The sequence below is a fragment of the Aquarana catesbeiana genome, linkage group LG01 (genome assembly GCF_042186555.1).
Source record: "Aquarana catesbeiana isolate 2022-GZ linkage group LG01, ASM4218655v1, whole genome shotgun sequence".
Taxonomy (NCBI): Eukaryota; Metazoa; Chordata; class Amphibia; order Anura; family Ranidae; genus Aquarana; species Aquarana catesbeiana.
In genome coordinates, this window is record NC_133324.1 from 18,586,844 (window position 1) to 18,613,301 (window position 26,458).

At 43.9% G+C, this 26,458-nt stretch overlaps 1 protein-coding gene across 3 annotated transcripts in view; it reads left to right on the top strand.

The window, feature by feature from the left end:
- LOC141130438 (receptor-type tyrosine-protein phosphatase kappa-like) overlaps positions 1–24,638 on the top strand; it is a 206,312-nt gene extending 181,674 nt beyond the window's left edge. For all 3 annotated transcript variants that reach the window (XM_073618135.1, XM_073618137.1, XM_073618136.1), the window contains exons 29-35: positions 83–182; positions 1,981–2,060; positions 5,688–5,822; positions 13,301–13,426; positions 13,548–13,705; positions 18,972–19,107; positions 22,892–24,638. In XM_073618135.1, the coding sequence (XP_073474236.1) occupies positions 83–182; positions 1,981–2,060; positions 5,688–5,822; positions 13,301–13,426; positions 13,548–13,705; positions 18,972–19,107; positions 22,892–22,966 (810 nt within the window). In that variant the 3' untranslated portion in view covers positions 22,967–24,638. The remainder of the gene's footprint in view (positions 1–82; positions 183–1,980; positions 2,061–5,687; positions 5,823–13,300; positions 13,427–13,547; positions 13,706–18,971; positions 19,108–22,891) is intronic.
- The last annotated feature ends 1,820 nt before the right edge of the window (positions 24,639–26,458 follow it).

Below are 26,458 nucleotides of genomic sequence, written 5' to 3' on the forward strand. Positions count from 1 at the left end.
ATAAGGGATGACATAATTGTGGGGGAGAGTATTAAACTGCCTTTTTACAGTTGTCTGACCCAGAGTTTTCTCCCATTTTCAGGCCCTGGAGAAAATCACAGAATTATATCAGATCTATCCATGTAAAGAGGGGAGTAAGCTAGAGCACCAGACCAAGAACCGCAACCCCGATATCCTGCCAGGTAATGCGGTCAGTGTTAAAGGCGACCTGTCAGAAAATGTGTCTACAAGAATAGGTTATTAACATGCCACAAAATAAAGCTGTTTCATTTTTTTTTATCATTTTTTTTTTAAGACCAAGAACTTCTCCTTGAGACCCAGTTAGGTGTCTGCGGCCAGGCATGTGAGGGATTTATACACTGCCTGGTCAGAGACTGAAAGGCAGCAGATGGACTGAGCTGGGAAAGCCAAGTACTGGCTGGTTACAAAGTGAGAGAGAGTGTAAGGGAAGCTGATTGCTATGAGTGTGATGGATTATAATGGTGGTCTTGGTTTTCCACCAGGTTCCCCAGATGATCCCACAAATAATTGGGGAAAAAAAATTGGTTATAATTAGAACTCCCTGAGGCCCCTACTCAGACCTCAGCATCTGCATTTCCTTTAATCTGCCACATGTGAAGCTGAGGCTGGACTGGTTGTAGAGCAGATTGGTAGATCTAAGTGTGGTATGAGGTGCAGATAAATAGATAGCACAACTCCCAGCTTTCAAATTTGAGAATGTGGGACACTTAAGGGAGGTAGAGGCCAAAAGTGGGTGTGGTCAAACTTTACATTGGGAATGACTTAAGAAGCATGGTTAAATAAAACCCAGGTTTTAAACATGCGCTGGGGGCACTTTGGGAGGGGAGTTGACCTGTGCTAGAAGGTGGGTTGGAGGGGGGGGTTGAATATATGTGCTTAGTGGTGCTTTTGCTTGAAGGGGGGAGATTTTAAATCCACTCCCCCTTCTAGCACAAGTCCTCTCCCCTCCCAAAGCACCCCCTAGTACATATCCTGTTACCCAAATTACTCCTTCACGTCATACCCTTTTTTACTTGGCCCCTCCACCCCCCTTCCTGGTCACTGTGTCCTCCTCCCCTGCAGCACTCCATTCATAGTAAACTTACTGCAGTGCATACAGATGCCACCTGCCACAGGGGAGCTGATAACAGCCGTGAAACCCCAGACACCCCGCAAGTGATGCGAGGCAGGTGTTCCCAGTAGGTGTGCCACCTCATCCCTTTAAACCCGAACACATATGAATTACGCAGGCTCTGAGGCTAATTTAATGCAGATAAGGCACCAAGTCAGTTTAATTGCCACCTTAATCAGCTGCAGAAGCTGTGTAATTAATATGTGTTCGGTTTTAAAGGGATGAGGTGGTAACCCTAGTTCCCGGTGCCCAAGCCAGCGTGCCCTTGCCCGGCCAGTTACAGGAGCTCAGTGCTGGAACTGGTTCCAGCACTAGGCTCCGGGATTCAGCAGAGTATTTGCCGGGACACAGGGATTTAAATGAAATCTTGGGACGGTCCCGGCGAATCCGGGACGGTTGGGAGATATGAGGTAGATAGACAGATAGATAAATAGATAGACAGACACTCTGGGGTTTATGTAGAAAACATTCTCTGTATGAATGCGACAAATCAAGGCAAAAATGACATACTTCCTTTATTAGGTGTAATTCCTGTTCTGTTAGCGTCACTTAGAGAAAAAAGAAAAAAAAAAGAAAACAAATATTTTTTTCAAATAACGCAATCAAGTAAGAAAAATGTATTGATGTATTGTAGCCACTAGATGGCACTGATGACATAGGAATCACACATGATAGAGCAATTACAGCAATTTTTCCCTGAATGTGTGGATTTTGCCACACCTGTACAACAAACATTTTATACATAGACCCCCCCCCCCATAATAATTTTTTGTTTTATTTTGATTTAAAAAGCCAAGCACACACAGTGATGTCTTTTTACTTCTAATGTTCTATCTTTATGCCTCCAGGTGATCACTGGCGTCCCATCCTGCTCTCTGCACTCACCAGACATGGAGCTCCTGGCTACATCAACGCTGTGTTTGTTAATGTAAGGATAACCAATGGTAACGTGTAACATTATTTAAATAATATTAAAGCCACAAGACCTCCAGGTCCCAGCAAAATATATACTGGAAAAGCAAAATTCAAATAGCAAAAAACAAAAAAAAAAAAAAACAAATAGTGACTAGGAGGACATACAAAACCCAACCAATAAAAACCTGGCTTAGACTCAGCTCCACCATATCTGCTCAAAAAAAAAAAAAAAATCACGTGGAAAAAAACTATTTAAACATGCTTGGGAACAGCCCAGTGATATCTTCCAAAAAGAAATGGCAAAAGTATGTAAACAAGCTTGTATTCAAAACTATGAAAAATACAGAAGAAACGTACACAATATAATAAAAGCATACCCTTACCGGACACTTTATTAGGTACATCTGTTCAGTTGCTTGGTAACACAAATTACTAATCAGCCAATCACGTGGCAGCAACTCAATGCATTTAGGCCATCTAGACGTGGTGACGATGACTTACTGAAGTTCAAACTGAGCATCAGAATGGGGAAGAAAGGGGATTGAAGTGACTTTAAACATGGCATGGTTGTTGGCGCCAGACGGGCTGGTCTGAGCATTTCTGGGATTTTCACACACAACCATCTCTCGGGTTTACAGAGAATGATGGGAAAAAGAGAAAATATCCAGTGAGCGGCAGTTGTGTGGAGGAAAATGCCTTGTTGATGTCAGAGCTCAGAGGAGAATGGGCAGACCGGTTCCAGATGATAGAAAGGTAACAGTAACTCAAATAACCACTCGTTACATCCAAGGTATGTAGAATACCCTCTCTGAACGCACAACACATCCAACCTTAAAGCAGATGGGCTACAGCAGAAGAAGAACACACCGGGTGCCACTCCTGTCAGCTAAGAACAGGAAACTGAGGCTTCAATTGGCACAGGATCACCAAAATAGAACAATAGAAGATTTGTAAAAACGTTGCCTGGTCTGAGTCTTGATTTCAGCTGCGACATTCAGATGGTGGGGTCAGAATTTGGTGTAAACAACATGAAAGTATGGATCCATCCCGCCTTGTATCACTGGTTCAGGCTGGTGGTGGGGGTGTAATGGTGTGGGGGATATTTTCTTGGCACACTTTGGGCCCCTTAGTATCAATTGAGTATCGTTGAAACACCACGGCCTACCTGAGTATTGTTGCTGACCATGTCCATCCCTTTATGACTACAGTGTCCCCATCTTCTGATGGCTCCTTCCAGCAGGATAATGCACCATGTCACAAAGCTCCAATCATCTCACCACTGGACAATGAGGATGGTCAAACATTCCCATAGACACACTCCTAAATCTTGTGGACGGCCTTCCCAAAGGAGTTGAAGCTGTTTTAGCTGCAAAGGGTGGACCAACTCAATATTGAACCCTACAGACTAATGCCTTGTACACACGGTCGGACATTGATCGGACATTCCGACAACAAAATCCTAGGATTTTTTCCGACGGATGTTGGCTCAAACTGGTCTTGCATACACACAGTCACACAAAGTTGTCAGAAAATCTGATCGTTCTGAGCGCGGTGACGTAAAACACGTACGTCGGGACTATAAACGGGGCAGTAGCCAATAGCTTTCATCTCTTTATTTATTCTGAGCATGCGTGGCACTTTGTGTGTCGGAAAATCAGATGGAAAATGTATGATGGAGCCCCCACACGGTCGGAATTTCCGACAACAAGGTCCTATCACACATTTTCCGTCGGAAATCCGACCGTGTGTATGGGGCATAAGACTGGGATGCCATTAAAGTTCATATGTGTGTAAAGGCAGGCGTCCCAATACTTTTGGTAATATAATGTATATAACATTCACAATATCTCACTGAATGCAAGTCCTGTCCTGACTGGTGTCTTTTTTTTTTTTTTAAATCCAACACGACTGGTGTCTTAATGGTAAAATATCTGCACTAAAGGCCACCAGCCCAACATATATTTTTAGAACAAATGATAAAGCAACCATTTTGGAACTAAAGCAGCTTTTTGCATCTATTGTTTTTACTTTGATTTTTTTGTTCGTTTTATATATATATATATATATATATATATATATATATATATATATATACAGTATCTCACAAAAGTGAGTCCACCCCTCACATTCTTGTAAATATTTTATTATATCTTTTCATGTGACAACATTGGAGAAATGATACTTTGCTACAATGTAAAGTAGTGAGTGTACAGCTTGTATAACAGTGTAAATTTGAGAAGATTGCCAAGACCCTGAAACTGAGCTGCAGCACGGTGGCCAAGCCCATACAGCGGTTTAACAGGACAGGTTCCACTCAGAACAGGCCTCATCATGGTCGACCAAAGAAGATGGGTGCTCATTCTCAGCACCATATCCAGAGGTTGTCTTTGGGAAATAGACATATGAGTGCTGCCAGCATTGCTGCAGAGGTTGAAGGGGTGGGGGGTCAGCCTGTCAGTGCTCAGACCATACGCCGCACACTGCATCACATTGGTCTGCATGGCTGTCGCCCCAGAAGGAAGCCTCTTCTAAAGATGATGCACAAGAAAGCCTGCAAACAGTTTTGTGAAGACAAGCAGACTAAGGACATGGATTACTGGAACCATGTCCTGTGGTCTGATGAGACCAAGATAAACTTATTTGGTTCAGATGGTGACAAGCGTGTGTGGGGGCAACCAGGTGAGGAGTACAAAGACAAGTGTGTCTTGCCTACAGTCAAGCATGGTGGTGGGAGTGTCATGTTCTGGGGCTGCATGAGTGCTGCCGGCACTGGGGAGCTACAGATCATTGAGGGAACCATGAATGCTAACATGTACTGTGACATACTGAAGCAGAGCATGATCCCCTCCCTTCAGAGACTGGGCCACAGGGCAGTATTCCAACATGATAACGACCCCAAACACACCTCCAAGATGACCACTGCCTTGCTAAAGAAGCTGATGGTAAAGGTGATGGACTGGCCAAGCATGTATCCAGAACTAAACCCTATTGAGCATCTGTGGGGCATCCTCAAATGGAAGGTGGAGGAGCGCAAGGTCTCTAACATCCACCAGCTCTGTGATGTCATCATGGAGGAGTGGAAGAGGACTCCAGTGGCAACCTGTGAAGCTCTGGTGAACTCCATGCCCAAGAGGGTTAAGGCAGTGCTGGAAAATAATGGTGGCCATACAAAATATTGACACTTTGGTCCCAGTTTGGAAATTTTCACTTAGGGGTGTACTGACTTTTGTTGCCAGCGGTTTAGACATTAATGGCTGTGTGTTGAGTTATTTTGAGGGGACAGCAAATTTACACTGTTATACAAGCTGTACACTCACTACTTTACATTGTAGCAAAGTGTCATTTCTTCAGTGTTGTCACATGAAAAGATATAATAAGATATTTACAAAAATGTAAGGGGAGTACTCACTTTTTATATATATATATAGTAAAACTGTTTATTTAAAGAAAACTTTTAAAATTTTACAAAGAAGGGTAAAAGATGAAAAAAAAGAAAAGTCCAGAAAGATATACCATGAGTACCAGAAACTTTTTTTTTGTATATGGGTTTTATGTCTTCAGGTAGTTGTTCCTGTGTATGTCTTACTATGTCCTGTATATCCAGAATGAACTCCACCTTCATTAAAATTGACTCTTTCAGTCCAACAGCCAGGATGATGCCATGATCGTCACCCAACTGCCCATGAAGCATACACTGGCCGATTTCTGGGCGCTGGTCTGGGACTACAAATGTACAGCGGTGGTGATGATGCAGAGAGCGCAGGACCTGCAGGAGGTCAGCAACTTTATTAGTTCATCCTCAAAGTGACCATGTGTGCCTCAAATACATTGCCAAGTGACACTTCAAATACTGTATCAGATATTGCTCATGGAGAGACCCCAGAGATCCCAGATATACAGAAAGCTCTGTAATGACAACCCTACCCAGTCCCACCTCGTGCATTTTACCACATGCCAATTATTATAATGGGTGGTTTCCTCAGCCACCTTTTAAAGTGGTTCTAAAGTCAAAGAATACATCCTGTGAGGCCTCACATCAATGCAGACCCGCTGGTAATGAAATGAATGGATGAATACCGTAAATGTCTCAGCATGGGTTCCCGCCAGGCCAAGCCCCCAATGTGTTTTGCTCCGCCCCTACTATGATTAAGCTCTGATGGGCAGAGCGAAATCCCTTGGGGGCATGATGTGGGCAGAGCCCATTCTGAGACTGACATTAATTTCATTACCAGCGGGTCTGCATTGATGTGCGGCTTCATTTATCATTTGCTCAACAGATGTTGGAGCCTGGTTGCCCTACAAAGTCCCAATTTCCTATAGGGGTTTTGTTTTTTTCTATGCCTCAAGCCAGGACAAGCTCCTTCCTTGGCCGGCACTCACAGCGGTGGACAGAGGACTGTTCTCCTTTGTAGCCTGAGCGGCACGCATTCTCTATTATTGGTTCTAAAGTCAAAATAGCTTTTTAGTTCAATCTTATTTTATTCAGAATGTTTGCATTCAAAACTAACAAGTTGAACAGAAGGGATACAGAGATATTAGGACATTGTTGAAGTATATACACTGAAGGTGTTAAAGAAACATATGGCTTATGATTGAGGAAGACATGAACTGCTAAGGGTTGGGCACCACCATCTTGGAACACCTAGCCAAAATTTTTTTTTTTTTTTACCTTAATGCAGCCTTTTTTCAACAAGGGTGTCCAGCCACTCTGGGGTGCCTTCAGGTTTCTTCAGGGGTGCCTTGGCAAAATGCCTACAAATTGCCCAAAAATTATATACAAGCCAGCAGGTGGATCACGTCTGCCTTTAAGTTACACAAAGCCACAAGTTTTCATTGCGCACCATTACAACCTTTTAGCCGCCAGCGTCCTAATGACCAATGATGTCATTGGTTGATAAGGAGGACATTGTGCCCTTGCAAAGCATCCTTTGGAATACTAGTCGGCAAGGGCGTATTTGCTTTGGAAGTGCCTGTGGGGGACTATCAAAGAGAAGGTTCTGTGCAATATTGTGCAGAGCAGATGTCAGGTCACCTAGAGGCTGGGTGACAGATGCACACCGTTGGGATCAGGAGTGCACCACAAGGCAGTGGACCCTACGGCTGACTGCTGCGGATGGGAGTCCGGGTGGTAAGGAAGGCAGGGCCACTGGGATACCAACACTGATCCCACCGGGGTTAGAGCGTAGGATACCCTGGGGCGCGGATTCTAAGAGCCAGCAGGTGTTCACCAGAGCCTCTAGTGGTGAGGATGGACTGGGCTGCAACTGGCTCCAGGTCGTGACCCCCAGGGTCCCCCAGCTCACACCCACAGTAGGCAACAGGAGGATAGGGATAGTAAAGGAATAAGCCAAGGTCAGGGCCACAAGCAGGGTCACAGGCAAACAGGGATAGTCGGGGACACGCCAGAGGTCAGGGTCACGAGCAGACAGGAATAGTTGAGAACACGCCAAGGTCGGTAACAGAAACAAACGTAGAGCACACGGCAGGCAGGAACAGGAAGCAAAACACACAAAGGTTGATCAGCAGGGCTGGCCTGCAGTGCAGAGGTTAATATAGAGTTCTCTGATAGGAGCTGGGGTGGAGCCGTGCTAGAGGAGAGTTAATAAAAGCAGTCATGTGAGAGTCAGCTGGTCTTTAGAGATGAACACATGGAAACAGGTAAGCTGATAGACAACACTATTGCATAACCATGACAGCAGATAAGTAAGTTAGAAGGCTGGTCAGGTGGCATCACTTCTCACGGCACTTATCGAAGTGCTCCAGGTAGCAATGGGGGGGGGTCAATGGGTGGGGGAGCCCTCACTTGGCTCAATCAGGGTTTGGATTCCAGTATCGTTATTGCCATGCAACGGCCGAGGGGGGGGGAAGTATAGCTGGACAGGCAGGGGTTGTCTTGCGGGGGGGGGGGTTCTGATGGATTGCCCAGTCCTTGGTGCTTGTTAGGATTGTTAGGACATGCCACAGGTTATGATGGGGAGGCTGCGGGTCCCAGCGTGCCAGTCATCTGCAGAAGGGGAGCAGGGGGTTGGTTTATGTCATCTGCTGGTGGGGGGTACAGTTATCATCTCAGTGGGAATTACGTAGGGACATATACATTATTTGTCATCATGGTTGTCTGTCCGCAATGACATGTGCAAGATTTCATGGTGTTTAGGGGAATTATCTTGCATGCGGTCTGTAATGCGGTCTGTCATATTGTATGTCATTTTCTGTCATTGTATGTCATATTGTCTGTCATTGTATGTCATAAAGTCTGTCATATTGTCAGGTATGCTGTCTGTCATACTGTTTGTTTCAGTGGGGGTTCATTTCTGTTTCTGTGGCGTGGCAAGACCACGGGCTGGTCTTCGGGGGGGGTTTGGTGTCACCGTCAGGGTTGGGGGGAGGGGGAAGGAAAGTTCAGCTTGCTAAAATATGGTAGTCTCACAGGCTGCTTGTCATGTGGCCGTGGTAGTGGATATAGGGGCTCAGGCTGCATAGATCTGGGTGGGGGTTCCCCATTATCCTGCACCTCGCCATGTTGGCTGACATGGGTTGGTTTCTCAGCCATGCTCGTCGGGCATTTCATGGTGCTCCGTCGTTCAGTATACGGTACTATACCTCGTTCAGTATATTTTCTATCCACATTTCATTTATGTACATGGTACTTGACGTTCGGTTGCTTTCACTGCATGTGATATTGTTTCAGGTGGATTTCAGCGTTTCACGTGGAGTTGGCAAGGTGCGTGTGTATGCCTTTTCTTTCACGGGTTTCTGTTCCAGGCTGAGGTTTTGGTTTTAAGTGATTGTTAAACCACAATCTTCTCCCCTGTATATCACACGTCATACAATGCACTCTCAATTCATTACGTTCTACCCACCACGGTCTGTGGGTATCGTAGCCCTGAGTGTTTCCTTTTTTATTTGCCTGTCTTTGAGCTGCAGGTTTCTCGGGCTCACTCATTCTATACACCTTAGGTTGGATTGATCACTTACATAGTTAGTCAGGTTGAAAAAAGACACAGGTCCATCTAGTTCAACCATAAAAATAAATAAATAAATAAAATAAAAAATATCATACAATCCAATATACACAATCCTATACCCACAGTTGATCCAGAGGAAGATGAAAAAACCCCCAGAAAAGTATGATCCAATTTGCTACAGCAGGGGAAAAAATTCCTTCCTGATCCCCCGAGAGGCAATCGGATTTTCAATGGATCAACTTTACCTATAAATGTCAGTACCCAGTTATATTATGTACATTTAGGAAAGAATCCAGGCCCTTCTTAAAGCAATCTACTAAGCTGGCCAGAACCACCTCTGGAGGGAGTCTATTCCACATTTTCACAGCTCTTACTGTGAAGAAACCTTTCCGTATTTGGAGATGAAATCTCTTTTCCATTAGATGTAAAGAGTCCTCTTGTCCTCAGTGTTGACAATAAAGTGAATAATTCAACAACAAGTTCACTAAATGGACCCCTTATATAATTTATACATGGTGATCATATCCCCCCTTAATTTCCTCTTCTGAAGAGAGAATACATTCAGTTCCTCTAATCTTTCCTCGTAGCTGATCTCCTCCATGCCTTTTATCAGTTTGGTTGCCCTTCTCTGCATTTTCTCCAGTTCCCTGATAACCTTTTTGAGAACTGGTGCCCAAAACTGAACTGCATATTCCAGATGAGGTCTTACTAATGATTTGTACAGGGGCAAATGATATCTCTCTCTCTCTGGAGTCCATACCTCTCCTAATACAAGAAAGGACTTTGCTCGCTTTGGAAACCGCAGCTTGGCATTGCATGTTATTATTGAGCTTATGATCTACCAAAACCCCCAGATCCTTCTCCACCATTGATTCCCCCAGTTGTACTCCCCCTAGTATGTATGATGCATATTCTTAGCCCCCAAGTGCATAACTTTACATTTATCAACATTAAACCTCATCTACCACATAGTCGCCCAATTAGACAGTGCATTTCACGCACTGTTGGTCTGTCACCACTACACTCACACATTTGTACTTCGTAAGGCACGTAGGGGTGTTCTTGGTGATACCATTATTTCATTATTATTTTCTAAGTTCAATTTTTCCTTAGATATCATCATGTCACATGTGTCAGAGAGCGACAAATTTGCGTTCATCCCACCAACCCCTCATAGGGCTTTGGAGAATGGCAGCTCACCATCATTAATAAGTTGGACTGTACCTAGGCTTGTTGCGGAGCTTCGTCACAAGGGTATTCCTTTCCCAGCTACAGCTAGGAAAGCTGTACTCTTTAGATTATTGTTTCCAACTCCATCTCAACCACTACCATCTACCAGCGTGGAACACACTTCGGTGCACAACTCATTAACGCAGATACACACGGTGTTAAATACACTCTCTACCTCTATGCGGCAGTTCCAGGATAGGATGGAGGTGATTGAAGCCCGCTCAGCTAGTGCTGTGGTATCAGCCAGTGCTGGGGTGTCAGCTACACCCCCAGTTCCTGCTCTTCCAAGACCGGCTGCAGGTAATGTCATATCTTTACCTTTGGCAGCGCCTTCACTGTTGGCGATATTGCCTTCTGTGTCCCCGGCCCATTTCATCCCTGCCAATATCAAGAAGGATGTTTTGGAAGGGAAGGATGTCAACTTGGCCTCGCCGCTAATAGCGGCCCAAGATGTTACTGAAAACAAGTCATTTGCTTGTGGGGAGGTGTCGGTGGTCCTCAAAACCAAAGATCCCAGGCTTAGTCGCAAACTCAGCGTGCCAGAATTTGTACTGGCATTCGGCTTTTTTAGAGACATTGTCTGTTCGGGTAGTCCAGTTAGGAAGGAAGAATTTGACCTATACCTTCACAAGGTGGTGGACTTGGCACACAACTACGGCGGTATCATTTTTTATGATTATCATCTGTCCTTTGCCGCAAAAGTGGCGGCCACTTGGGCTCAGTTTCAGGTGGTGACATGTTGGGGCAATATTAGTCCTCTAAGAAGGGGACCTCCAAGCAGGTGGCCGGTGGTTCTTCTGGACTTTCAGGTCAGGTGGATAAAATGGGTAGACCCATCCGTTATCTGGGTAAAGCTCAGCTATGCAATAATTACAATTACACAGGTTGCAACTACTGCCAATGCAGGCTATTGCACATTTTCTCTACTTGCTTCAGAGCTCACCCTAAGTCCGCCTCTCTTGCCAAGCATTTCAGTGCTTCATGACTATGCCAAATTAATATCTCCTTGCTAGGGGATTACCTGGAAAACCACCCATCCCCAGTGTTCAGACAGTTTTTGCTGGAGGGTTTTTCAACAGGCTTTCACACTGGCCTCATCACCCTTCCAACCAAGTCTTTCGAATGTAATAATTTGTTGTCGGCGGAGAGTCACCCTGCTATTGTCGATGAGTAACTGCAGGCAGAACTGTGCAAGGGGTTCCTGATCGGTCCTTTTCTTTTATCATCATTTTGTATGTTGAGGGTTAGCCCCATTGGGGTGGTCTGTGGAAATTTTTCCAATAAATATCGCTTGATATATGATTTGTCCGTGCCTCATTCATCTCATATTCCTAGCCTTAATTCTCTTATCCCCTCCGAGGAGTTTTAGTTGAAGTATTCATCAGTGGATTTGGCTATCCAGCATATTTTACAGTTAGGCAGGGGTGCTTGGCTTTCAATAGCTGATATTACTGATGCTTTCAAGCTGCTCTGCTACCTATTAGTCCTGCTCTCTGGCAATGGCATGGCATCAAATGGCGCGGTCAATTTTATTTCTCCACTAGGTTAACGCTTGGGTCAAAAAGCAGTCCTTGTTTGTTTGACACCTTTGCCCAGGCTCTTCATTGGATTTTGGGTAATTGCAGAGGTTGCCAGAGGATAATTCATTATCATGATGACTTCCTGCTGTTGGAAGACCCTGGTGACCCGCCCAGGGATTCGCAGGCGCTTACAGGACTGTTTTCGGAGTTAAATGTCCCTTTAGCTGCACATAAGATGGAAGGTCCGACCAAAGTCATCACCCTTTTGGGGATCACTCTTGATTCCACTCTCATGGTTGCAAGTCTGCCCTTGGAGAAGTTGGTCAGGATACGCCACACCATTCATCTGTTTGTCCGATCCTCAGTCTGTTCCATAAGGGACTTGCAGCCTCCTTTGGGGATGCTAAATCACGCCTTGAGGATCATTCCTCAGGGTAGGGCGTTTGCTTCCAGATTGCTGGCCCTCCTCCCCCTATATCAGGATTCTGACTCGGCTGTCAAGTTACTAGCAGATGCCTGAGCCGATTTGATCATGTGGGCTCAGTTCCTGTGTGACTGGAATGGCATCTCTATGTTTTATCCCGCATCCAGTTCTCCCAGAGTGTTTTCAGGCGCCATTGCTTCAGTCGGTTTTTTGGCCGTGAATGGTCGGCCAGCCGTTGGCCCCCAGAGGTTTTCCGTCTGCCGGAGTTTGCTCCTATTTCAGCATTCTTCAAAATCTATCCAATACTGGCGACAGCAGTCACGTGGGGTCCAGTTTGCTCAGGCAACTCAGTCGTCTTCTTTACGGATAAATTGGCCACGTGGTAATAAAGGTAGATCGGGGTCCCTGCTAATTATGTCCTTCATGCACAGGTTGTCATGGCTGGGCTCCACGTATACGTTTCATTTCCGAGGTGAGTTCATCAGTGGGGATCTCAACAGTGCAGCTGATGCTTTATCTTGTCTCAATATGCCTAAATTTTCCTTACCGCATCCGGTAGCAGAACGGACGGGCAAGCCAGTTCCCCCTTACTCGCAAACAAGCGGAGCTTCCCATTTTGGGTGGAGCTCCGCTTTAACATTAGCAATTACTGTAAGCACTTAATGTCATTTAATCATTGTATATAGTAATTCTCCTCTCTATTCAAGTTGATGTCACTGGGGATAAATTATAGATGGTGTTTTGCAAGTCCACCATAGCTCCTGACTCTGCTCTAATCCACATTGGCAACTCACTCCTTCAACTAAAGCAGGGTGTTCTGACTCTGCCTGCTACATCCTCATTATAAAAAAAAAATGAAAATGAAAAATTTAGGTGCATGGGGAAGTATAGAGAAGATGTATGTGTTGTAGTCATGCTTTTTTAAAGTGCAATGGAACAGCAAGTGTCACTGTAGGTAGAAGCGGTGTCCCCTTCCTGGCTATGGAGTATGGTAGAGTCAATTGCAAGACTGACTGTCTGTATAAGTGCTTTGGTGGGTGAAACAATTCACATACTGTAGGTGTATTTAGCAGTGAAGTGAAAATAATGTTTTAAACCATTTTACTCCATACAGAACGGTGCCAGATTCTGGCCAGAGAAAGGAGAGACCTGCTATGGTGCCTTCAAAGTCAGGACGATGGAGAAGAATCAAGGACATGGCTACACGGCCTTAACGCTCAACCTGAGGAGGAGTAAAGGGGTGAGAACAAGTGGGGACCAACAGAGGCAGCCAATGAGCTAGTTTGTCTACTATAATGTACATCCACTTCACGGGAAAGTCAACTTATACTTCTTTTATGATAAATATTGTTGTTTCCCAGCACTCTGATAGCAGCCTGGAGGTGAGACTATTCCAGTTGGACTCATGGCCATTGGACCGATCTTTGCCGGAGAATCCTGCAGTTCTTATCAGTCTGGTTGGAGAAGCAGAGAAGTGCCAACAGCAGACATCAGACAGTCACATCTTGGTCACCTGCTGGTAAGCTAAGCATTTCTCATGGCACCTGGCCAACACCGAATGGAAAGGGAAGTAGCACACGTTACATGCAGTTGACCTGTAGTTCTAAGTTACATTATGCTTCGGCTCCCGGTCTCCATCTTAGTGTAGGAAATAAAGGGGGAAAGAGCAAGACCGTTAATAGGGGGTTACAGGCAGTACTCCTGCATCGGGCTTGAGCCATATTGAAAACAAGGCAAGAAATGGGACAGCATGAAGGAGAAAAGGGAAGGCAGGTCTAGGCGATTGGACAGAGGGGTAAGGGGGACAGTAGGGAAGTGATGTGATGGGGATTAGTAGTCAGTGAGGGAGGGCAGAGGGTGAGAGAAGGTTAATGGATCAGCTGACTGGGCTTATGTCCCAGGCCCTGGTCTAGTGGGGTTCTATGCTGAGCTGTGTCCCCCCAGATTTTAGTTGTGCCCCCCCACCCAGGTCTCTAAGAGTGCATCCACTGATCTATGAGGCAGTCTGGTGGGGACAACTGAAGTAAGGGGGATTTTGATCTGGACAGTTGATGTAAGGGGAATTCTAATCAGGACAATTGATGTAAGGGGAAATCGAATCAGGACACGTGATGTACCGGTGTAATATGATGGGGACAGTTTATGTAAGGGGGCACTCTGATGGGCACAGTTGATGTAAGAGGTCTCTGATGGGGACAGTTTATGTAAGAGGACATTCTGTGGTGGCAGTTGATGTAGAGGGGCAATCTGATGGGGACAGGTGATGTAGAGGGGACTTTGATTGGGACATTAGATGTATGGGGCACTCTGATAGGGACAGTTGCTGTAGGAGGTCTCTGATGTGGACAGTTTACGTAAGGGGGCACTCTGATGAGGACATTTGAAGTAGGGGTGACTCTGATAGGGACAGTTGCTGTAGGAGGTATCTGATGTAGACAGTTTACATAAAGGGGCACGCTGATGGGGACAGTTGCTGTAGGAGGTCTCTGATGTGGACAGTTTAAATAAAGGGGCACTCTGATGGGGACAGTTGCTGTAGGGGGTCTCTGATGCGGACAGTTTATGTAAGGGGGCACTATTAGTGTGGATAGTAATGTAGGGAGTTACTTTGAATGATGCAAGGGGGAACTCTGATGGGGACATCTGATGTAAGGGGGACTCTAGTTGGGACAACTGATGTACAGGGGCACTCTGATAGGGACAGTTTATGTAGTGGGGCACTCTGATAGGGACATTTGATATAGCTGGGACTCAGATGGGGACAGTTTACGTAAGAGGGCACATTTAATGTAGAAGGACTCTGATGGGGATAGTTGCTGTTAGGGGTCGCTGATTGGGAAAGTTCATGTAAGGGGGCATTCTGATGGGGCAGTTAATGTAAGGGGTTACTCTGATGTGGATAGTTGGGATGTAGGGAGGTACTTTGAATGATGCAGGGGGGCACTCTGATGGGGACACCTGAGGAAAGAGGGTGCTCTGAAGGGAGCACCTGATGTAAAGAGGAACTCTGAAGGGGACAACTGATTTTAAGAGGGACTCTGATGAGGACCCCTGATGTAAGGGGGGCTCTGACAGGGAAGCTTGATATAGGAGAACACGGGTTTCGTTTTATCACCCTAATGTAATGGCTTCTCAATGCATACTAGTGATCACTTTTCACTCCTGCCCTACCTCTGTCTGTCAGACATTATTTCTGAGTTGTGACTCTTGGTAGAGAAGCACACTGAGTAAACAGAGAATTCTGGTTCCCCGTATTTCTGTCACACTGTTGACATTATGCCGACTGACATTTTATACTGTACCCCCAGATCAGATAGGCTAGATCTGGCCCTGTTATGTCTCCCCAGCCCTGGAGGAGGGAGGGACTCTGGTGTTTGTTGGCAGAGACATCCATTGACTGCTTCCATCCTGGGGCCTTAGGGATAGCAGAGAAGGGGGCTGTCAGGTAGGCTCTACGGGGCCCCTTGACTTCTAATGGTGACCTTGGGAAAAAAGATTAGCAGTGTGGGTATTGGAAGGACCCACCACCCTTATCTTCCCAACCCCAATCATCTTAGTGTCTCTATTGCTCTGACAAATTCCTGGCAAAAATTGTCTCTTTTCTTTGATTTAAAAGAAATAGATAGGGGAAGGAAAGGGGGTGGTGGTCAGGTTATTGGAGGACCCCCATCTCATCAACATATTGGGGAGTCTCCCTTTATATCTCAGCCCTACATGAACAGAGAATTTCTTATATCACAAATGTGACCCACAATTCTCAGCCCAACACGTTTCGCCGATAGAAGGCTTCACCAGGACAAAGAAAAATAAGTGATAAATCATTGTTCCCAAACAGAAATGTGGGATGCACGCTAATGCTAAAAATCAAACAAAATCAAATGTAAAAAAGACAATGACACATTGGCTATGGACCAAGCCCCCTACAGGCTATTAAGACTCTAATTTGGAAGAATGGCCTGAAGAAGCAATATAGACAAATACGCACATAAAAATTTTCAAAAGATGGCGCCGATTCATGCAATTCAATGAACAAGACATAATCACAATTGTCCTTTTTCGATATACGACACTGTACCCTGAGAAAAGCTCTCGGAGGGATCCTTGGACAAATCTTGATTTACCCCCGCCTACAGTAAGATCTTTCTCCTTTAAACCAATATTAAACTCTCTGAAGACCACTCTATCAGAAAGCAATGAAGCTTTTCTGTTCTTCTATAAACACCACCTGCCATCATGTCCGGAGGCTCATATACGATACCTGTATTGACTTAACCTGAACCCACTTTATGACTTAACCGCTTGAGCTCCGTAAGGTTTTACCCCCCCCCCCCCTTCATGACCGAGCCATTTCTTGCTATTGTCAGAAACCATGAAATCAAACCGAGACAGAAGTACAGTTAAATCACACTTGTTTAATAATAAAAGTAAAAAGAACAAACGTAGTCAAAACATAGCCAGAGTTCAATAACTGGAAGGGATAGTCAGCAAAGCCAGAAGTCAGTGATCAATGTAGTGGAACAGCAAGCAGGATCTGGAGCCAGAAGGGATGTCAGCAAAGCAAGTCTTGAACAGGATCGCAGGAGATAGTTTCTGTGAGGTTGACCAAGGCGAAGGCAGAGATCCACTGGGCTGAACAGCTTAAGTAGGCAGGACTGACGAGCAGAATCATCAACAGCTGAGTAACTGTGGAGAGAGATGGGAGCTGGCAATTAGCAGACAGCTGAGCGGCCAGCTCAGAGAAGGAAGGGCTGAGCCCGGCCCTGACAGCTAATCAGCACTCTCACACTTTAACTGGCGATTGCTCGGTCATGCAACACTGTACCCAAATTAAATCTATATCATTTTTTTAACACAAATAGAACTTTCTTTTGGTGGCATTTGATCACCACTGGGCTTTTTATTTTTTTGCGATATAAATGAATAAAGACTTAAAATTTTGATAAAAAAAACAATATTGTTTGCTTTCTGGTATAAAACATATCCAATTAAAAAAAAAATTGTTTCTTAATAAATTGGGGCCAAAATGTATTCTGCTACATGTCTTTGGGAAAAAAAATTGTAATATGTGTATTAATTGGTTTGTGTGACAGTTAGGGCATCTACAAACTTTGGTAGATACACTCACTGGCCACTTTATTAGGTACACCTCGCTAGTACCGAGTCGGACCCCCTTTTGCCTTCAGAACTGCCTTCAGTCGTTTGTGGCATATGTTTTGAATTTGATTCAAATTAGAATTTTGATTTCAGATTTGTTTTAAATTCATTACTATTGTAATTCGGAAAATGGGATACATCCGAATCTCTGCATAACCAAAAGTTCATCCGAATTTTCGTTTCTAAACTAAACAAACTACACATGTCTAATGTACGTGAGCAAAAGACAGACACGTTTAACTACTTGCCGACTACCCGCCGCAGTTTTACTGTGACAGGTTGGCACGGCTGCGCAGACCGCCGTCATTGTATGTCGTCCGTTTTAAGAGCTATTGGAGGCACTACGCCGGAGCCGATGCGCGTGGCCGCCGGTCACCCACGATCGCTCCACAGAGAGCTAGAACGGGGATCTGTCAATGTAAACAGATCCCTGTTCTGACAGGGGAGTAGAGACAGATCTGCTGTTCCTAGTGATTAGAAACAGCGATCCTCCTCCTCCAGTCAGTCCAATCCCCCCACAGTTGTAAACACCTCCCAGGGAACACATTTTACCCCTTGATCACCCCCCTAGTGTTAACCCCTTCTCTACCAGTGACATTTACAAAGTAATTAGTGCATTTTTATAGCACTGATCGCTGTATAGATGTCAATGGTCCCAAAAAAGTGTCAAAAGTGTCCGATCTGTCTGCCCCAATTTTGCCGACCTGCTAAAAATCGCAGATCGCAGCCATTACTAGTAAAATAAAAAAACATAATAATAAAAATGCTATAAATCTATCCCCTATTTTGTAGATGCTATAACTTTTGTGCCAACCAATCAATATACGCTTATTGCAATTTTTTTTACCAAAAATATGTAGAAGAATACATATCAGCCTAAACTGAGGAAGAAATTTGTTTTTTTTTTTTAATTGTTTATTTTGGATATCTATTATAGCAAAAAGTCAAAAATATATATATTTTTTTTCAAAATTGGCGCTCTATTTTTTGTTTATAGCGCAAAAAATAAATACCCACAGAGTTGATCAAATACCACCAAAAGAAAGCTCTATTTGTGGGAAAAAAAGGACGTCAATTTTGTTTGGGCACATCGTTGCACGACCGCACAATTGTCAGTTAAAGCGACGCAGTGCCTTATCACAAAAAAATTACCTGGTCATTAAGGGGGCAAATCCTTCTGGTCTGTAATTGGTTAAAGTCCAGCCTGAGTGGCAGCCCTAGCTCCCTCCATACATGCAGTGGAGGAGTGAACGTTGTCACCGTAGGACAGGAAGGATGTTATTTGCAAGATTACCCTATAAAAACTTCTGAAAAAAAGAAAATGAATGCAGCCACTATATCTATGGATTGGTAAGCTGCAATGTTTTATATTTTTGTTTTTTGGATTAGATATACTTTTAATTTTCTTGTTAGTGCTTGATGTGTAAGCTGCATTTATTCTGTACAATCAAACACAATTTAAGGTTTGAAGATTAAAAATTTAAAATATTAAATTAATTGTAAGTACTTAATATTATTTTTATTTTTTGAAAAAAATATGCAATGAAGTATTTTAACCATTTTTCCCATCTCAATAGAGTATTGATGTGTAGGATTGTGGAATAATCATATCTCATTCTCTCTGTCTGTAGTGATGGGGCCGCCCGGTCGGGTCTGTTCTGTGCCGGAGTCATAACCTGTGACCAGATCCGCAGTGAGGGCTGTTTGGATGTATCGCAGGCTGTGCGGTCACTCCGGAGAAGACGGTGCCAATTCATCCCTAATGTGGTAAGATGTATACATACACACTGCTTACACGCTGCTATATGGATGTATTCAGTCAAGTTCCTCCACCGCAAGCTCGCTCATCTATGTCTTTATAGGGGGGGGGGGGGCAAGCCCAGCCCCTGAAAAACAACCCCACACCATAATCCCCCCTCCACCAAATGATTGGGACCAGTGCACAAAACACGGTCTATAAAGACATGGATGAGCCAGTTTGAGGTGGAGGAACTTGACTGGCCTGCTCCTCAACTAGATAGAACATCTTTGGGATGAAGACTGCGAGCCAGGCCTTCTCGTCCAACATTAGTGGCTGACCTCACAAATGCTCTTCTGGAAGAATGGTCAAACATTCCCATAGACACACTCCTAAACCTTGTGGACGGCCTTCCCAGAAGAGTTGAAGCTGTTATAGTTGCAAAGGGTGGGCCAACTCAATATTGAACCCTACGGACTAAGACTGGGATGTCATTAAAGTTCATGTGTGTGTAAAGGCCGGTGTCTCAACCATATAGATATACAGTGGATATAAAAAGTCTACACACCCCTGTTAAAATGTCAGGTTTCTCACGGCAGCGAAAAGCTGTATCCCCCTACTCTGGAAATGAACGGAGCCCCCGTGTGTGGCGTTGTGGTTACGGAAGGTAGCTGACATACATAGAATGGAGGACCTGATAGCAACAGAAAAGGGAACCAGAGAACAATTCCTTAAGAAGTGGTACTATTGGCTGGAATTTTTCTACTCTGAGGAGTATGCAAGGCTGCTGCAATAAATATAGAGGGATAAAACAATTCGAAAAGGACAACGTATAGTCTCTGAAGGGACTGGAGGAAGGAACGCGTCTTTCCCCCCAACCCCTCCCCCTTATCCTTCCTCCTCCATATACTTTTCCTCCCTCCCCTACTTGTTTTCCCCCTCTCTCTCTCTTTTTTTTTTTTTTCCTCCCCCTCTTATTATTTTCTTTCCTTTCTTTCCTACTCTCTTTAACCTTTTTATTCTCACTAGGCCTAAAAGGTTCTTCTGACCTCTAAACAAGCCAGGTTACACTTTGTACTACATTAGTTACTTACAAGAAGAATTTCTATCACACAGGGGACACAGGGAGCTTCACTAGCCTAGAGATGGGCTACTCGAATAAAGAGTATATAGGTCTATATAAATGGATTTCTCTTAAGGTTTGATTTGTATAATACGACAATTCGAGATATATATTCAGCACTATCATAAATTTGTGCCCTCTGTTCTAGTGTGTTCTATTGCATTTATACTATTGCATGTCTACTGTTATTTTTATCTTATGGTTTCTCAAATGAATAATAAAAAAAAAAAAATGTCAGGTTTCTGTGATGTAAATAAATGACACAATGATAAATAATTTCAGAACTTTTTCCACCTTTCATGTGACCTATAAACTGTACAACTCAATTGAAAAACAAACTGAAATCTTTTAGGGGGAGTAAAAATAAAAACTAAAATAATGTGGTTGCATTAACGTGCACACCATCTTATAACTAGGGATGTAACTGTGTTCAGAATTAAGAAGTCACATTCAAACTCATGTTAAATAAGAATCAGTACACACCTGCCATCATTTAAAGTGCCTCTGATTAACCCCAAATAAAGTTCAGCTGTTCTAGTAGGTCTTTCCTGACATTTTCTTAGTCGCATCCTACAGCAAAAGCCATGGCCCGCAGAGAGCTTCCAAACCATCAGAGGGATCTCATTGTTAGAAGGGTACAAAAGAATTTCTAAGGCATTATGGAACACAATGAATACCGCCATCATCAAGTGGAGAAAATATGGCACAATAGTGATATTACCAAGAACTGGACGTCCCTCCAAAATTGATGAGAAGAAAACTGGTCAGGGCGGCTGCCAAGAGGCCTACAGCAACATCAAAGGGGTTGTAAAGGTTCATTGTTTATTTTTAAAAAATAACAAACATGTCATACTTACCTCCACTGTGCAGCTCGCTTTGCACAGAGTGGCCCCGATCCTCCTGTTCTGGGGTCCCACGGCGGCTCTCTCAGCTCCTCCCTGCAATAGCTAACCCCCTCGGGAAGCTCTCTCCTGAGGGGGTTACCTTGCGGGTACGCTCCCGTCTCATACACTCTGCGTCCATAGACACAGAGCGTATGCCTCAGTCCCGCCTGCTGGTGGCCGCTTCATTTGGATTTGATTGACAGCAGCGCGAGCCAATGGCTGTGCTGCTATCAATCTATCCAATGAAGAGCTGAGAAGACTGGGCCGAGAAGAGCCGAGAAGCCAGCGCATTCTTAACGCGGGACTTTCGAGGGCTCAGGTAAGTAAAACGGGGGGCTGGGGGGCCTGTAACTATCAGATGTTTTTTCACCTTAATGCATAGGATGCATTAAGGTGAAAAAAACGGAAGGTTTACAACCCCTTTAAAAGAGCTGCAGGAATATTTGGCAAGTACTGGCTGTGTGGTACATGTGACAACAATCTCTCGTATTCTTCATATGTCTGGGCTATGGGGTAGAGTGGCAAGACGGAAGCCTTTTCTTACGAAGAAAAACATCCAAGCCTGGCCAAATTTTGCAAAAACACATCTGAAGTTTCCCAAAAGCACGTGGGAAAATGTTTTATGGTCTGATGAAACTAAAGATGAACTTTTTGGCCATAATTCCAAAAACTATGTTTGGCACAAAAACAACACTGCACATCACCAAAAGAACACCATACCAACCGTGAAGCATGGTGGTGGCATCATCATGCTTTGGGGCTGTTTTTCTTCAGTTGGAACACAGGCCTTAGTCAAGGTAGAGGGAATTATGACCAGTTCCAAATACCGGTCAATATTGGCACAAAACCTTCAGGCTTCTGCTAGAAAGATGAACATGAAGAGGAAACTTCATCTTTCAGCAATGACAACAATCCAAAGCATACAACCAAATCAACAAAGGAATGGCTTCACCAGAAGAAGATTAAAGTTTTGGAATGGCCCAGCCAGAGCCCAGAACTGAATCACATTGAAAATCTGTGATCTGAAGAGGGCTTTGCACAGGAGATGCCCTCGTAATCTGACAGATTTGGAGTATTTTTGCAAAGAAGAATGGGCAAATATTGCCAAGTCAAGATGTGCCATGCTGATAGTCAAATACCCAAAAAGACTGAGTGCTGGAATAAAATCAAAAGGTGCTTCAACAAAGTATTAGTGTAAGGGTGTGCACACTTATGCAGCCATAATATATATATTTTTTTTATTTTACTTCCCTCCTCCTTCCAAGATTTCATTTTGTTGTTCAACTGAGTTGTATGGTTTATAGGTCACATTAAAGGTGGAAAAAGTACTGAAATGATTTATCTTTGTCTCATTTTTTTACATCACAGAAACCTGACATTTTAACAGGGGTGTGTAGACTTCACTACAGACTTGTGTATTAGCAGTGACAATGCTGATAGCCACACCCCCTACAGCTTTTTCGCCTTCCAAAGTAGTACAAGCAGGCGCAGCCTACATAAAAGTGACAACTGTGCTCAGGAGCAGTGCAGCATTGTTACCACCCGAATACAGGAAGCTGCATTAGGTGAATATTTGGGACTTGTAGGGGGAGCAATAAGAAAACCAAGATGTACTTATAATTAAGAGACACAAGGTGTATATATATATATATATATATATATATATATATATATATATATATATATATATATATATATATATATTTTAATGGGAGGCTAAAGTTCTACTTTAAAGTATCAATGGACCTATATGATATATTAAACGCCCTGCTTACATTTCTGCAATGTCCACTTCTGTCTTTTCAGGAACAGTACTCCTTCTGCTACACTTTGGCTCAGAGTTATCTGGATTCATTTGAAACATACGGAAACTTCAAATAAAAAAATAATTGAGATGCAGCCTTCTGGTGACAGGCCATATATTGCTATGAATGGAGGGACTTGATCCAGGACTGGGACTCCCAGGAACCAGGACCACCAACATTTCCATAGGTGCGCATATTGCCTGTCCTGCCGCACAGGGTCTTCAGAATGGATGACAGGAACCCATCAGGGAGGGCAACAGGAAACTCTATGGGGGGGGGGTCATGAAAGAGGTTGCCTACCTTTCTATTGCTGATCATTAGCTCCCCTCGTTTTGGTAACAAGAGTGCAATGATGACGGTAAACTCTTTAAGTCCTGTGGCCAGGTACTGATCCATGCTGGAAAACACCATAGGAAATGATGGCAGTGTCTACCAGGGTCCTTGCAAGGCTGTCAAATATATTTATGGTCCTTGAAATGTTCATGGCTGGTGAATGCAGGATGAGCTTCATTGGTCAACTGCAGAATATGCTAATGTCATAGCAAGTTCTCTGTCATGGTGATGTCAGGACAGTTCACAGACCTTTAGGTGGAACCATGGTGGTAATTAATGAGGTGTTGGGATAGGGAAGGGTTGGTAAGTGGCAGAGCGCATGACAGGATATCATTCCTGGCTCTCGTGTATAGGTTGCACCTTGCACACTTATACCATGAAGAACTAATAGTTCACTATTGACAGATGAGTGGTAGAGGGAATGGGAAATGTCATGGTGTTGTTGCCCAAAGAACTAAGTGAGAATATGGCATAAAAAAATTATTTTGGGAATTCCAAGCTGACATCACCGTATGCATACAGTAACATCAACTAAAATATACCAATAGAAGGTTTTTCATTACTATTAAATCATAGATCACATATAAAAACCAAGGAGAGGAAGCCCATATGGTTTTATCCGTCAATATCTCAATACATTAACAATAAACCACCTCATATAACCTCAAACCCCACCAGAAATTGGCATCTCCATGCATTTGAGTTTATTTCAACAGCGGGATGAGGATGGGTCTACCACAATGGGAAACGTGTTCTCCTCCCACTGTAGGGGTGAATTCCAAGTGAACGGAAATAATGATTTTCCATGGGATCATAATTGTTGTTAGGTAGGGGTTTGAGGTTATTTGAAAAGGTTTTGAGTAAATGTATTGAGATGTAATGGATGAGACCATATTGACTTCTTCCCTTTGATTCACATTGGATTTTAAGATTTGGTAGTCATAAAAAAACTTCCATGGTATATTATAGTTCAGTGGTCTCCAAACTGAGGTCTGGGGGCCAGATGTGGCCCTTTGTTTGCTTTTACCCAGCCCTTGGGGCACTATATAATCCACTGATACCAACAATGGGACATATCGAGCAGCCCTCAGTTTCCAGTTTCACATGTTCTAGTCTCAGCCGACATATATTTAATGCATCTGCCCCGAGGAAGTTGAGTGAATCCATGAAACGCGTCGGCATACCTTGATGCATTATGTTCCTTGTAGACGGTTTAATGTGTTCTATTCATTCTGATCATTCTGACATGGAGGACAGTTGTCTCACACCACACATTGCAATGTGTTATGCTGCTATCATCGCTTCTGTGTACATGTGGTCTGTAACATGTTATTGATATGTTCATATACTTATGTACTAACTGTATTACGTTGCTATCTACTGTTCAAGTTAATAAAACAGATGTTTTTTAACAATGACTTATCCTTGAGCCATGTCGCACATACCTAATTTAGTGTCTCATCCCCCCCACCTTTTTTGTACAGTTATGGGGCACAATTCCTCCCAATGATACGGAGGATGGGACACAATTCCTCCCAATGATACGGACGATGGGACACAATTCCTCCCATTGACACCAACGATGGGACACAATATCCTCCAATGATACCAACAATAGGGCCCAATGACCTCAATGATGGGGCACAGTTCCTCCCACTGACACCAGTGATGGGGCACAGTTCCTCCCACTGACACCAGTGATGGGGTGCAATTACTTCCACTGAAACAAGCGTTGGGGCGTTAGTTTTTCCCACTGACGTCAGGACCTTTTGTACTCCCAATGGCCACCACAGTCCGGCCATCATAAAGTTTGAAGCACAGTAAACTCGCCCTTTGTTTAGAAAGTTTGGAGACCCCTGTTGTAGTTGATGGTGTGCATATACTGATGGAACCTTGAAAGCTCCATATATACTTTTCAATGTAATATTGTAACTCGTTAGGAATATGGTGTCCAAACTATAACACCAATATATTGGCATGCAGTTGATAGTATAATACAGTTGTCTCTAAACAGTGGCCCGGGGGCTAGATGTGGCCCTTGGCTTGCCTTTATCTGGCCTTTGGAGCATGATTCCACCAACTGACACCATCAGCGGGGCACAATTCCACCAACTGACACCATCGATGGGGCATTATTCCTTCGAACTGACAGCATCGATGGGGCACTATTCTACCAATGATGGTGCATTGTTTATACCCACTGATGCCAGGGGCATTTTCGGCTCCCACTGGTCACAGTCCGCCCCCCCCCCCCCCCCCTAAAGTCTGAAGGCAAATAAACTGGCCCTTTGCTTAGAATGTTTGGAGACTACCGATCTAATACAAAGGACGATAGCAATGGCATTGGAAGATACTCCTAGATGTGGCCACTAAAGAAGATTTCACCAACAAGAAAAGAAAAACTTGGAAAGAGGAAAGCTACAGCCAGCAGCCAGTGTAACAAATACTTAAAGCCCCGCTCTAGACCAAATGTTTTTTTATTTTTTTCTGATAGACCGTAGATGAGTTAGAATCTCTGTCAGGTTCCAATGCCATTGGTGTCCCTGTAGAAGAGATTGCCCCCTAACTTCCTTTTTTTTTTAAAACAACATTTTTAAACAAAACCTTTTTATTTAGCACAGCAACATGCACATACAACATGACAGGTAAGTGAAACATCATGTATGAAGAGACAGTATAATTCACATTGATCCGGTCCGCAGGACCTTCCCTTCTAGACAGAAAGAATAAAGACTTCAACCAGAGTCTCAAGGCCCAACCTGTAATCCAATACTTCTGCTTTTGTTTGTTTTTTTTTTTTTTATTAACTATATACATAAAAACCATGGGCAAAGATATATAGAGTATGTTACTCTAAAACCCCCCTCAGTTATATCAGTGTGTTAAGCCTGTACCCTCACCCTCAGACGAGCCCTATCAACATGAAACGAGTAAAGACCAACGTCTCTGTATACTTTCACCTTTCACTGATCCACATCATCCCCCAATGTCTCCTTTGAGTCAACCCACCTAAACCAGACCTTCATAAACTTCTTGGGAGCTCCCCTGGCCTTGTACGTCATACAGTAGAGAAGAACGTCCGCATTCAACCACATCCCTAACGTCAGTTGTTCCCTATAGCTCCACCTCCTAGCTATGTCTTTCCGAACCCCAAAATATAGGACCCTAAGGAACAGCTTGGAGTGAACATCCAACTCCTCTTGGTCAAAAATTCCCAGGAGACATCTCAAGGGGG